The sequence below is a fragment of the Mus pahari genome, chromosome 11, assembly GCF_900095145.1.
Source record: "Mus pahari chromosome 11, PAHARI_EIJ_v1.1, whole genome shotgun sequence".
NCBI lineage: Eukaryota > Metazoa > Chordata > Mammalia > Rodentia > Muridae > Mus > Mus pahari.
The window spans coordinates 35,116,726-35,132,232 of NC_034600.1; the positions used below are offsets into that span (position 1 = coordinate 35,116,726).

General features: G+C 36.3%; 1 protein-coding gene across 2 annotated transcripts in view; it reads left to right on the top strand.

Moving 5' to 3' along the window:
- The window catches only part of Adamts6 (ADAM metallopeptidase with thrombospondin type 1 motif 6), a 219,101-nt gene that overhangs the window by 183,756 nt on the left and 19,838 nt on the right, over positions 1–15,507 (top strand). For both annotated transcript variants that reach the window (XM_029544066.1, XM_029544065.1), the window contains 2 exons: positions 7,873–8,002; positions 14,888–15,092. In XM_029544066.1, coding sequence (XP_029399926.1) covers positions 7,873–8,002; positions 14,888–15,092 — 335 coding nt within the window. The remainder of the gene's footprint in view (positions 1–7,872; positions 8,003–14,887; positions 15,093–15,507) is intronic.

Consider the following 15,507-nt stretch of genomic DNA (forward strand, 5'->3'; position numbering starts at 1 on the left):
TCCTCTCCTCTCCTCTCCTCTCCTCTCTTCTTTTCTTTTCTTTTCCTTTTTCCTCTCAGTGTTGGGAATTAGAGCCAGTGCCTTGCACATGTTAGCCAAATGCTGTATTACTGAGCCTCATCTCTCACTGAGCAGCTACATTTCTAGCCCAGACTTATGTTTACATTTCTAAACTTGAAATCGCCATTCACTGTATTTGATCCTTAAATATCAGAGTTGAAAGATAGGCAAATTAAGAGGCTCTAAATAGTATATATTCTTTCTAAAAAGGTTTTAAAATCACTATGTTATCAAAACAAATAAATTATTTATACTTCCATATTTTAAGTTAATTATATTTTTGTAACATGGTGGGATTGCATAAATACAGTTTTATGCTAATAACTTTAGGTTTTTAAGAGTAAAATATAGTCAGTATAGTTTTAATTTCATCAATTAAATTCTCAGATCATCTGCCATTCTCTAGGGGATAGAAACACTGAGACATGAAAAATTTTTTTTCCATTTGGTGTGCAGTGACTGGTTATATGGACATCTTATGCATTTTGGTAATAAACTATGGATTTGAAAGCATACTAATTTTGTGTAAATTTTGATCACAGAGAGGTTTAAAATAAACTTAGCAGTGTTTTACCCACAACTTCAAAATAGGTTATATGTACATAAGGCATGATCATATGCAAACATTCTTTTTTTACATTTTCTTATTAATTTTAATATTAGTCTGACATTCATTAGTACTGATGTATAATAGAAGTCATAATTTGTTCAATACTCCCATATGCAGGAATTTACCATTATCTAGGAAGAAGGAAGGTTGTGGTCTAGGGAGGAACTAGAGTTAATACTTAGAACTATAGATAGCTGAGTTACACCCATATTCAGGAATTTACAATGGCCTAGGGGGAAGGTGGACTATACTATACGATAGACTAGAATAGGAACTATGCCAAGGGCATAAAGCCCTTGCCCCTGACTTCGAAGACTAAGCAGACCTTAGGTGGGGCTGCTTTCGATCCCAGTTGGGTTCTTTTTTTTTTTTTGGTTTTAGTTGTTAACATTAAATTTTTTCCCAGTTGGTTCCGGCCAGTACTTTGTAGGCATTCCTCTGTTTTGTGTAAAAGTCACTTATAAGACTGGTGCTCGCTTTGAGACAAATTACATTCAGATCCAGCACACTCCCTTGTGTCATGTCTGTTTGTCAGCCCTCCTTCTCACCGACTCCTTGCCCACCTGTAACCAGAACTGGAGAGTTTCGCCTGTGGATCGAGGACCCAAGTGAGATTTGTCTGCAGCAATGCTCCATCTCCCAGGATATTTGGGAAGGTTATAAAGTTATCATTGTATAAGTATACAGGCATAGTCAGTTTTGTACAGCTTCTTGCATAACTTGCTGTTTAGCAAATCACAAGCTCTCTCAAAGATTCATGCATTCACATACACTAATAAGCATATCCTGAAGACATGAACAAATTTCTTCTCTAAGCCACATAGTACCATAACATGAGTAATAGTATAAACCTACTATGACTGTGTGCTCCTTAAATGATAGCTCATCTTTGACTTTTTTTTTTTCTAATAAGACCAACATTTAATTGGGGCTGGCTTACAGGTTCAGAGGTTCAGTCCATTATCATCAAGGCAGGAGCAAGGCAGCGTCCAGGCAGGCATGGTGCAGGAGGAGCTGAGGGTTCTACATCTTCATCTGAAGGCTGCTAACAGAATACTGACTTCCAGGCAGTTAGGATGAGGTTTGTTTGTTTGTTTGTTTGTTTACTTGTACATTTTATTTTATTTTTTAACATATATAAGAAAAATGTAATTAACCAAATATATGGACCAAAAAAAAAAAAATACAAGAATCATATGATCATCTTAATGGAAACAAAAAAAAAGGAAAGGAAGAAAGAAAGAAAGAAAGAAAGAAAGAAAGAAAGAAAGAAAGAAAGAAAGAAAGAAAAAGTCTTTGATAAGATTCAACATGCATTCTTAAGCCCTAGATCAAGTAGGACTGTAGGAAACATATTCCAACATAATAAAGGTTGTGTATGACAAGCCAATATCATTCTAAATGAATAAAACCATTGATAAGCCCCAATAAAGTCAGGAATGGGAGAGACTGCCCACTATCCCTACTGCTCATCCATAACGTGACTGAAGCATTAGCTGGAGCAATAAGGCAGGAGAAGGGATACAAATGGGAACATAGTAAGTCACATTATTTTCAATTGAAGATTATATTACCTTATACCAAATGTTCCCAAAATTTGACTATAAAAATTGTAGAAATTATCAATAATTTCAACAATGTCTTATGATACAAAATTTACCAGTCTTAATACACATGAGTAATAAGCATGCTGAGAAAGAGATCATGGACACACTCCTCTTGCCAGTCTCTCAAATAAAATAAAATATTTAGAATATACATAACAAAAGAGGTTAAAAAAAACTCTACAATGAAAACTTTAAATATGTGAAGGAAGAGATTAAGAAACATACTAGACGAGATTGGGTGCGTTGAGATGGCTCAGTGGTTAAGAGCACTGACTACTCTTCCGAAGGTCCTGAGTTCAAATTCCAGCAACCACATGGTAGCTCACAATCGTCTGCAATGAGATCTGACTCCCTCTTCTGGAGTGTCTGAAGACAGCTACAGTGTACTTACATATAATAATAAATAAATCTTTAAAAAAAAAAAAAAAGAAAGAAAGAAAAGAAAAGAAACATACTAGAATTTGAAGACCTCCCAGGAATATAGCTTGGTAGAATTAACACTGTGACAAAAGACCTTCCTACCAAAACAGTTTACTGATTCAATGAAATCACAATGAACATCCTCATCTCATTCTTCACATAAGTAGAAAGAAAATCCTCAGTTTGATATGGAACAACAAAAGACCCAGACTAGCCAATTAGTCCTAGATAAGTGTTTGTTTCTATGCATTCTGCTTGTTTTAAGTGCTAAGTACATCTGTCTATGATCCCAACTTTTATACATCTGTTTCTATTGAGTCAGTTTTGTTTGACATTAGAATGGCTACTCCAGCTTGTTTGTTGGGACCATTTGCTTGGAAAATTGTTTCCCAACCTTTTACTATGAGGTAGTGTCTGTCTTTGTCACTGAGGTGCATTTCCTGTATGCAGCAAAATGCTGGGTCCTGATTACGTATCCAGTATATTAGTCTATATCTTTTTATTGGACATTGAGTCCATTGATGTTAAGAGATATTAAGGAAAAGTGATTGTTACTCCCTGTTATTTTTGTTGTTATAGTTGGAATTCTGTTCTTGCGGCTGTCTTCTTTTAGGTTTGTTGAAAGATTACTTTCTTGCTTTCTCTAAGGTGTATTTTCTCTCCTTGTGTTGGAGTTTTCCTTTTATTATCCTTTAAAGGGCTAGATTTGTTGAAAGATATTATGTAAATTTGGTTTTGTCATGGAATACCTTGGTTTCTCCATCTATGGTAATTGGGAGTTTTGCTGGGTATAGTAGCCTGGGCTGGCATTTGTGTTGTCTTAGAGTCTGTATAAGATCTGCCCAGGAACTTCTGGCTTTGATAGTCTCTGGTGCGAAGTCTGGTGTAATTCTGATAGGTCTGCCTTTATATACTTGACCTTTTTCCCTTACTGTTTTTAATATTCTTTGTTTAGTGCATTTAGTGTTTTGTTTATTATGTGACGGGAAGAATTTCTTTTCTGGTCCAGTCTATTTGGAGTTCTGTAGGCTTCTTGTATGTTTATGGGCATCTCTTTCTTTAGGTTAGGGAAATTTTCTTCTATAATTTTTTGAAGATATTTACTGGTCCTTTAATTTAGTCTCTCTTCTATATTTATTATCCTTACATTTGGTCTTCTCATTGTGTCCTGAATTTCCTGGATGTTTTGGGTTAGGAGTTGTTTGCATGTTGCTTTTTCTTTCACTGTTGTGTTAATGTTTTCTATGGTATCTTCTGCATCTGAGATTCTCTCATCTATCTCTTGTATTCTGTTGATGATGCTTGCATCTGTGACTCCTGATCTCTTTTCTAGGGTTGTCTCCCGTTGTGATTTTGTGATTTCTTTATTGTTTCTATTTCCATTTTTAGATCCTGAATGGTTTTGCTCAGTTCCTTCACCTGTTTGACTTTGTTTTCCTATTATTCTTTAAGGGATTTTTGTGTTTCCTCTTTAAGGGCTTCTACCTGTTTACCTCCATTCTCCTGTATTTCTTTAAGGGAGTTATTTATGTCCTTCTTAAAGTCCTCTATCATCGTCACGAGATGTGATTTTAAATCAAAATCTTGCTTTTCTGGTGTTGGGGTATCCAGAGCTCACTGTGGTGAGAGAACTGAGTTCTGATGATGCCAAGTAGCCTTGGTTTCTGTTGCTTATGTTCTTATGCTTGCCTCCTGTCATCTGGTTCTTGCTATTGCTACCTATTCTCACTACATCTGACTGGAGCCTGTCCTTCCTGTGATCCTGGTTGTGTCAGAACTCCTCAGAGTATAGCTGTCTCTGTGATGCTGTGATTCCGGGATCCTGTGATCCTGAGATTCTGGGTATATCAGAGCTCCTCGGAGTCAAGCTTCCTTTGGGACCCTGAGATTCTGGTGTAACCAAGCCTCTGGGATCCTGGGTGTGTTAGAGCTCCTGGGAGTGGAATTTCCTCTGGGTGTTGTGGGACTGGCTGCAGAGTTCAGGCCCAAGATCTGATCAGGGCATCGACCCAGACTGGAAGGAACCAATGGCACTGGTTGGGCAAGGTTCCTGCATCCCTAGATCCCGCTGGTCCCAATTACTGCCGGTGGTGTTGGGACAGATGTTGTGTCATCCTCACCTCTGATCCTCTGATCCTGGATGTGTTAGAGAGCCTGGGAGTGGAGCTTCTTCTGGGTGTTGTGGGACTGGCTGCCATATGGAAACATTCTAAACTCCATTTTTCTTGTTCTCTCAGATTATTTCCATTGTATTTTCTACTTTCTAAAGTTAAAAGTTATATTCACCTTTAATTAAACATTGTGTTTAAAAATCAGTCCATTTAGGTTCATTTGTTTATGGTTATCCTGTTGATACTGACTTAAGATCAAAACAGAAAAACAGTCAACCTGCCAAGTGTGTGGATAAAAGCTCGAAATATGAATGCTATTAAGTGAACACAGTGTAATGCTGTGGGGTGATTTGAAATATGTTAATGCCACATTGGTACAGCATTTTAGAAGAAAATTAATGAGTGTAAGGAAAATATCTTTGTAAAATATAAAACAATTTTAGTTATCTTTTCAAGGACATTAATTTTCATTTACCAAAAATAGCATATTTAAATTATAAAAACCTAGAAGCCCCTTAGTTCCTAGTTCTTAAGGATATATGGAATGTACAGCCAAAGATGAGTCAACTTTTAATGCTTAATATAAAGTTCAAAATTGTTTAAGAATTGTTTGTTCAGAGTGAGTGACACACCAAGCACATTGAGGTGACAGATTTACTTGTGAGTCTATGTATCATTAAGTTATAGTCCCTGGGTCTTACCAAAAAACTGAAGAGCTCTAGGCTTCAGAATAACGACACAAGGCTATTCTTGATATTTATTTGATTCAGTGTGGTTTTGTTATTTTCTTAAGTTTTAGCAGTAAATATTACCTAGAAAACATTTTTGAAATTACATACATAGCTATATTTTATATAAAAGTGAAGTGTAAATCTCTGCTAATTACTTATACTAGTCTGACCTGAGATTCAAGCTGGATAGGGCCTGCTTTTATAATAAAGGCTACTTTAAGAAAATGCATTTCTAATGCTCTCTTAAAGAAACTGAACTTTTATCTTAACCTTTAGAAACTAACTTACAGTTTCTGTCACTGAAATTAAGCAACATAGATTCCATTTCACAGTTTTAATGTTTATTCTGAGAATCAACCAACATACTGTATTAAATGCCAGCATTTTTGTTCCAAGAGTAGCCACATTTAATGCCTTTTAGAAATACATGCTAAACCTAAAAAAGCGACGCCTGCTCTTAATATAAACGAACATTTCCTTCAACTGGATGTGTTGCTTTTTGTAGCAGTGTTAGTAGCTGAGCCCTGTGACTAACAGTGGAGGTATGTGAGTAGGTAGCCACATGGCTATAGTTGTCTGCCCACTGAGATGACACAGTGCGGAGGCGATCTGATGAGACGTGGAGCATCTGAGCGTGGTCACAGCTATGCTTCCTGTGAGTCATTCTTCCCTCAAAAATCTTCATTTCAATAGTTAAAAAATTCCACTGCTGCCATTTGCTATTCTAGGGATTAGGAGGGAATGAATACAACATACTTTAAGACATTTGCCAGTAAACTTTTGGACTATATTTTAGACCCCTGAAAGCATGTTACTGAAGGTATCCTAGGAGTCTTGAGTCACTGAAAGCAGTAAGATATACCTTCTTCCACAACTCACCATTGAGATGGTAACTACAGAAGTTAGTCTGCTGAGATCAATAGGCTTATTAGATTTTCCTATCAATCTCTTATATTCAAAGGGTTTAATTTAATGTGACCAATACAAGACAACTGATTCATGCCCAAGACATAAGCTGCCTTGGGAGAAGCCGGGTTCTTCAGTGGAAATTTTCCTTCATCAAAAGATCCTTTTTCATAAGAACTCCCACATTTGTGAACAAATTTCTTTTTAAAAAAGGGATATTACATCTTAAAAATAACCAGAAGAAAGGAAGGGATGGATGGAAAGAGGGAGACAGGCAGGCAGGTAGACTGATGGAAGAATGTATAGAATTAGCTGGTATGCAAATCTGTGGTTCCCTGAATGCTGTGAGTACTGCTTTTACAGTCACCTTATGTGTTCATAGGGAAGGGGAGGGTAAGTTCAGGGAAGAGCTTTCCTTGTACTTTTATGCCCATTTCCAAGATTAAATTGTTAATACTGAATGACATCTTTTGTTTGATGTGAGACACTTGTTTTCTTTGATATTGTGAAATATGTCTCTTATTGCTTGATTCCTGATACTAAAGCAAAATGATTATATGTCAAATCTTTTTACAAAGGATCTTTATAAATAAAAGTCTGTGTGTGTGTGTGTGTGTGTGTGTGTGTGTGTGTTTCCATTTTGTGAAGTGTGAGCAAGTTGTAGTGGATATGTCTGCCAATAATCATAAGCATATGCATAAGAATTTTGTAAATTGTAGAATGAGAATGTTTTTAGTTATGCTAATAAGTCACATGAACTAATGTTTAAGAACCAAATAAGTATTTTGTAAATTAATATTACAACAAACTATGTATTTTACTCTTTGACAGTGGTATAATCAAAAGGTATCCAACTCTGTTAAAATAAACAGACCAGTTTCTTGCAGTCCAAAAGTGGTCCATTACTTATGACCTCTAACTTGATAAGCTCTTAGAAAGATTCAATCATAAATGGAAGGAAATAAGTGAAATGTGTGGATGTGATATATTCCTAATTTAAAATGACCTTGTTTTATCCTGTCCTACAAAATGTCTGAAAGTAAATTAGTCCCTGTTGCTTTGTTTTTAAATACATATGCATATGCATGCATTGTCTTATACTAAAATGTATATTAATACATTTTATATCCTATTTTGGAAAATTCAAGGATTTTTTTAAGGAAACCATGAAGATGTACATAAAATGGAAACATTAATTGCAGCTTCAAAACATCTATGGTTCTGAATACAAAAACAATCATTTTTGTCTAAAGTTTGACTATAATCAGCAACACTTCTGTCCTGTTTAGAGAACTAGACAAGTGTTTCAGAACAGATAGGACAGCAGTGATCCAGGGAGCTTGACTTCCCAAAGGGAAGCAATACATGCCTCACCTTTTGGAAGGGAAACTACTCTCCAATTAAGGATGCCATTCCTTTTTTTAAAGGTGTCCAAAGACAAGAAGTGGTCTGTAAAAGATTGGATGACAACTCCATTGTCCAGAACAATTTCTGTGATCCTGACAGTAAGCCACCTGAAAATCAGAGAGCCTGCAACACTGAGCCTTGCCCACCTGAGTAAGTATGACAAAAAGTGAAAATTCATGTCTTTGGATGAAAGAAAACATGTGTATTCATATTTGCAAGTATACACCTTGCTTCTTGTAGAATTGTATGGTAGTTCCTGTGGAGTGAGACACAAAGCAGCCAGACTGGTAGACAGACATTTTTGGAAAGACCATATACTTTTCTTTTTCCTCTTCTCTGCTAGGTAGCTTTATAAACACAATTCAGAATAAATCTTTAAAACTATGTAGAACCAAATGATGGTCAAAATCCATGGTCTAGGTTTATCCCAATAGATTTGCATACCTTTGTTTAATTGTGAGTTCAGCTCATCAAGTTAATACCCTGCTATTTGAGATTTTAAATGTTATGCTGGGCAGATCTACTTTGTATTTTAAGGCTTCTGGGTGATACTGGTTATACATGTTCTGGGGGTGTTGTTGTTGTTGTTGTTGTTTTGTTTGTTTGGGGTTTTTTTGTTTCATTTGTTTGTTTGTTTTCCAAGAGAGGGTTTCTTTGGGTAGTGCTGGCTGTCCTAGATTTATCTTATTCTGCAGACCATGCTTGTGTTGAACTCGTAGAGATCTGCCTGCCTTTGCCTCCTCTGTGCTGGGATTAAAGGCAGGCACCACCACTACCTGGCTTCAAGCCTATATTATCAAACCCAACGCCTTGAAGATTACAAGCTCTTTATCATTACATCTATACCAATGGTTCTTAGTCTTCCTAATGCTGCCAACCCTTTTTAATACATATGCTGTGGTGCCCCCAACCATAAAATTATTTTTATTGCTCTTTCATGCCTATAATGAATAATAATGTAAACATCTGATATGCAGGATATCTGATATGTGACACCCCCCCCCCAAGGAGTCATTTTCCACAGGTTGAGAACCACTGATCAATACATTGAAGAGCTGAATTTCTCAATAAAGGCCTTTTAAATGGTTTAATATTAATTGTCATATTAAAATATCTGAATAAATTTAAGTTTCCCAATTCCTCTCCTTTTGTAGTTCTGAAATGAAGTTTCTTGTTTAAGGTGGGAGGTAGAATTCAAAAGAAAAGAATAAAGAGAATGTAAAATTAGAAAAGTTTAGTCTGATTAGGTCTTACATATCTTTATTGGTCAATTATTGCTAGCTTCTTTTTTTAGTTTCTTCTTTCCTTATTTGAATTCAGACAATGAAAGAGAAATTTTAGTTTGGAATGGTTTATATAAGATTCCCAGTAGACATTCGTATGCTAGGGATAATCATCATAGACTGCTATGATTCAGTAGCAGTGATTCAGTAGATGTGAGTGCAAAGGAAAGTTTTCTTTCTACACAGTGATGTGGTGCACAGATAAAGGGAAGAAAAGAATGTCCTAATACCGCTGTTAGCATTTTAATATATGTTATTTCCAGGTTTTTCTATGGACATATGGCCATGAATATGTAATGAAATGTTATAGTCCTTATATGTTATGGTCAGTTCTTAGTATAATTTGAACATTATCTTTGATGGCACTTAGTAGTTATGTCATTGTTTATTTAAATTGAATTACAGTATTGTACAATCCTTGTTTTGTTTATGCTCTTGCTCTCCTGTGATACCACCATACTAAACAGTTTTGCCACTAAAACTATGTTGTACATAATTATACCCTCTGCAACATAAGGATGAATACAATTTCCAGCCAAGTAAGAAAATATTTTAGAATTGTGACACATAGTCAAATTGTTCCCCAATGCTTGCAATCCTAGCATGTGCTACGTACAAGACAGGAGAAGCAAGAGTTAAGGAGTTAAGTACCAATATTGGCTATGTAGAGAATGTGTGCCATCCTGCGCTTCATAAGGTTCTTTCCCAAACAACAAAATAGAATAAAGGGAAGCAAAAATAACTGAAAAAAAATTTAGGAAAATATAAAATTTCTACTAATTTCATTAATATAATATTTACTAGGTCTCACCTACTCTATTATACTTACAAAGCTTTTGTAATGTGGTCATGCTATGTCCCTTTTTGTGAGCTCTCCATAGCCTCAGTAATAGTGTCAGGCCTTGGGACCTCCCCTTGAGCTGTATCCCACTTTGGACCTGTCACTGGACCTCCTTTTCCTAAGGCTCCTCTCCATTTCCATCTCTGTAATTCTTTCAGACAGGAATAATTATGGGCCAGAGATATGACTGTGGGATGGCAACCCCATCCCTCACTTGATGTCCTGTCTTCCTGCTGGAGGTGGGCTCTATAAGTATCCTCTCCCTACTGTAGGACATTTCATCAAAGGTCTCTCCCTGTGAGTCCTGGGAATCTCTCACCTTCCAGGTCTCTGGTGTACTCTGGGGGGTCCCTCCAACCTCCTATTTCCTGAGGTTGCCTACTTACATCCTTTCTGCTGGCCCTCAGGGCTTCGGTCCTTTCCCTCACCCAATAACAGATCAGGTTCCCCCCTCCCCATCCACTTTCCCTCCCTGCTCCTTCCCTCCCTCCCCACTTATGATTGTTTTCTTCTCTCCCAAGTGGGACTGGCCAAGAATCCAGTCTTTATAGTGCTGTGTTTTTATAGCAATACTATTTTTACATATAAGATTATATATAAATCATTATTATAAATATTATTCCTATATAGTACTGTGGTTTCTAAATTTGTAGAATCCAAAGAAATAGAAACAAATACCTATACATTGTAGTAATACTGAAACCAGAATTTAAAAACATCAATTAATCAATAAATTATGCACAGCACTATTTGTTTGGTTTCTTCAAGACATTCTGAGCAAACAGATATAAAATAATTATCACATACATTGAAGTAAAAGAATTATAAACAACCATGTAAAAGATAGCCCGGAGTAGAAAGAGTTTGTTTGTACAAGGGACTGATCCCAGAGCCTACTGCATGTCAGGCAGATGCTTGCCATAGAGTTCGATTGCTAGACGTTTTTAATTTTTTGCATTCTATTTTTAAATGTGATCTTATTAAGTTGCCTATGCTAGACCTGGACTCATTGTGCATTTCCAGCAGCCTCCTGCTTCAGCTCACCAGCTAGCTGAGATGACAACCCTGTGCTACTAGGCTCAGTTAAAAATGTATTTTCATCCAGGGGCTAGGTTTTACTTGATAGAATCTCTTATGATTTAATGTTTGATAGTTATTTTGAGTCATTGAACCTCACCCATGGACAATTATAATGTGTTATTTTTAGTTTAGAAAAAGATTCATGAGCATTCTCTATAAAACTATGAAATGTAAGACTAGGAAGAGTCATAGAACAATCTCAGCCAACTCTCGACATTTCACAGATGAGGATTTTAATCTCTGGTGATGTTTTTCCCATTATACATCACTAGCATTCTAAGCTACAAACCAAATGTCTAGTGGCACTTTATGTGTCTAGTTTTGTTTGATTCATCAAAGCATTCCCAATTGTCACAATTTAAAAGATGCTTATTATACTGCTATTTAAGAATTGAGAAAATTCTTTGCCTATAGAATGCTTATGGCATACAGTTCTATCTTAGTTTTACTTTCCAATTAATTAAATAAGCCTTTTAAACCTAAGAAAATCACAGCATATTGTAAGTAAGTAATAGGCTATATAATTAATTGTCTCTTGTTGATTAAAGATGACACTGCCAAATTCATTAAGGATGATATTGCCAAATTCTGAAGATTTTCTTAATTTTGTGATGTGTTTTTAAGGAATAAAAAGTGATTTGACTTGATTCTGAAATAAAGGATGGAAATCCTTTGTCTTTCCCATCCCTACAAATGCTGGATATTAAACACCCAGTTCAAAACTTTGTTTTTAATATAACTACTTAATAAGTTCATTTTCTTGCTATGCCATTTTCCTTTAAATTATAATACAAAAAAAAAATCTGGTTTTATGAGGAACTCTTCAAAAATGTCTGGTTTCATCAAGTTTAGATCAAAATTTTATGTAGTTCATCTCTTTCCCCCTTCTTCATGTATTGTTTTCTTAATAATAATCAGATAATGGAATGAGATCTAATTATACAGGACACAACAAGCCACTCTGCTTTAAGATGTTCTGTTTCAGATGTTGAGAAGAGGCCAGATGTGGTAGCACACACTTTAATTCCAGTACTTGAGAGGCAAAGGCAGGCGGATCTTTCAGTAAGCTCAAGACCAGCCTGGTCTACATAGTTAGATCCTGCCTCAAAGCAATCAAACAAAAAACAACTCAACCTTGACAAGAGCTTAGAAAGAAGCAGCTCTAAGATGTCTCAGGCTAACGATGCAACAGCTGATATTCCCAGAATGTTTTATTACAGAATCTAAAGTGAGAATATAGAGAACAAACATCAGTGTGTCAGACATGTAAGGAAGGAAACGAAGGAAGCAGTAATCTAAACTAGACAGGACAGGGAGACTGAGACACATGCAGTAGCAAGGTGGCAACATTTACTTCCATCATTAGGCTGTGACTAGCTTTCAGAGAGACATGGAAGGGAGAGTGTGGTGCGTGATACAACTAAAACGGGGGCTGAATGGGAAGCTTGTGGTTACAGTTAGGAAGGAAATTGGTAGTTTGACAAGTTATTAATTTACTTCCATGGATTCTAAGTTGATGAGTAGAGTGATAAATTCAGACTAAGAATCTGAGGAAATAAAAGAGACAAAGAATAATAAAAATAAATAAATACTAAAACTACAGGAGTGCCCTGTGCCTGTGCTCTAAAGAATAGCAGTGCCACCCAAATCATGCTGCCTGTGAGCACCTGGGTGTAAAAAGGTCCCCGTCCCTCTTACATGGTGAGACCAATGAGATCGTGGCTGAAAGTGTTATGACTGAACTTTTTGTGGCTGTTATACACATTTTTGTTTTATCCCCTAATCTTGGTGAAGAAATCACTGTTGCAAATTGAATCAGAGTTTCACTATGACTGGCATGCAAGTGATTATTCTCAGTACATATTTTTCTCCTTACCAAATACGGTACTAACAACTTGGGATCACGTTCATTTGTGGGAAACAGAAAGAAAGGGATAAGGAAAAATCTTTAAATCTTCTTTAGAAAATGATTTATCAGAAAAATATGGCACTATCAATTTTTTAACTCAACATTTAATTTTAATTTTAAAAGTGAATTTTAGGTAAAAATATTCCTTGAGTTGGGAAATATATTTCAAGTTTCAAAATTGATTGATATTTATAAATGCCATTTTCTCTATAGAGTAGTAATAAAACAAATAATCTTGAGTAAAAGTCATTTTGACTTGGTGGGCTAAATGTAGTCTTACATTAGGATGCTGGCACTCTGATGCCCCTTTCCTGTCCTCTGATTGCCTTTCCTGCACAGTGGATTTTTGATCAGGAAAGTAGTGAGGATTGGTTCTTAAGCTCTTCACATTCCTCTCTCTGAGTAGTTTCATACTGAAGAACATGAGCATGACAGATGCATGGATTTATATCATATAAGTCATAATCATAGATCAAAAAATCCTGTGATATGTATTATTTTCTACAGTGTTATAAAAGAGATTCACTGGAAATAACCGTTAATGGGGAATCAAGTCTTTGTTCCAATGTTGCTCTTTGTAGGACTTTGGAGAACTATTTTTCTAACACAGGATCTTAGTGTTCAGTCATTTTTTTTGTTTTCGTTTGTTTGTTTGCTTGTTTGCTTGTTTTTTCCCTGGAGAATGAAGCAGACTACCTTTAAATGCTTATTAAGGTTATAATAATATGTATCTTGGTCAAGATCCCGGTGGCAAATAATAAAATTTCAACTTGAGCTAACTTCAGTACATAAGGGTTATTTCACAAAGCTTAGGAAAGAGTAAGGGTAGACAGATGTACTAGAATCATGGACAGAGACATTAATCAGGCCTTCCACCTCCTGTTTGAGGGGTAACTTGGCCTTGAGCACCTTTGTTATAGGAAGGAAAAGGACTACTTTTGCTTCAGCTGAAATGTAAAAATTCTGAAGTAGAAGTGTTATTGGCCTGAACTGGGTCATGGTTCCCACCGGAGAGTGATAGTGCAGAAGTAATACCAAACCCCAACTTGAAATTTTGTGCTGTGAGAGTTCATTGTGATGTAAAACAACAGACAAAGAATGGGGAAGCTAGGACCAGGTTAAGATGGTTGAGCTTCTTCCTACATGACTATGGAAACAAGCTCTCGTTTTTCTTTTCTGCTTTCATAGAACTAGCTTAGGGCTCCACTTTTGCAGAAAAATATTATGGATCCAGGTAGCTGGCCTTTCTCTGTCCCTCTAAGGACTATCAAGTCCTACTACATTCATGAGACTTTATTTGTAGAAATTGGAAAACTAATCCCCAGCTCCTTTGGCGTTTAGGGGCCACTGTGAGAGAAGTGGTTGCGATGTCATAATCATAAAAGGCTTTACTGTTTCATGCTGTTACATTAAAACACCTTAGCATGTGACCTTTATTCACCTTCAGAATGTTAGACAGGTAACTTGAAATTGGCCTTAGTGAAATACTTAGACTTTATAAAAAGAAAAGGGCAAATGGCTCAACTTATAACTCTGTTCCTCCCATAGATAACCAGTTACTAAATATTTACCAGCATACTCTAGAACTTTTAAATATATTATTTAAGCCTTATGGAAATCTTATAAAGTAATTTTTATCTTCAGAAATTAATGTTAAAGGAGAGAGAAAGCAAAAAGGTTTTGAAATTCATTAGGTATGATTTGTTTGAACTTAGTTTCTGCTTGCTTCAAAGCCTACCCATTGCACTTTGAATGGCAACTGAGTGACCGTGAACAGTGATTTGCCTAATGACTCTTGCATTTGTATCATCATATCAACTGAGCTGTTAGCTTTTCTAGGGAAAGCATGAAGTGCACTCAGCTAACAGCCTGACAGGGCACTGAAGACACTATTCTCTGTATTGCTCCATGTATTGCTTCAGATGGTTCATTGGAGACTGGTTGGAGTGCAGCAAGACTTGTGATGGTGGGATGCGCACAAGGGCCGTGCTCTGCATCAGGAAAGTAGGACCTTCTGAGGAGGAAACACTGGACTACAGCGACTGTTTAACACACCGGCCTGTGGAGAAAGAGTCCTGCAACAACCAGTCATGTCCACCTCAGTGGGTAGCTTTGGACTGGTCCGAAGTAAGGAAATCTGAGGCTGCATGTTTTAAGATGTCTTAGTTATCAATTCCAAAACATTTAATATTTAAGCACACCTGAGCATGGATCTTAGGCTAAACAAGTAAGAACTATCCAATAGTCAATTTGACCATGTTATATTTTATTATTGTTTGTTCAGAAGTAGGAGGTCTTTGAAGCAAAGAACTCAATGAGAAACTCAGCATTAATTTAATTTAAGAAACCCACATAAAGTGAATTTGAAATAGCATTGTGGTGAGTACCCTTAGGAACTGTGCTTTTTGGTGTCTCACAAACTCAATGTCAGATGTGTAATCTGACTAAAATGAAATGGGGGCATGCTTGTTAACAAAATGAAAAAAATCAAAGGTACCCCCAAAATGATCTTGTGTAAAACAAGGTATTAAGCAGTTAATTT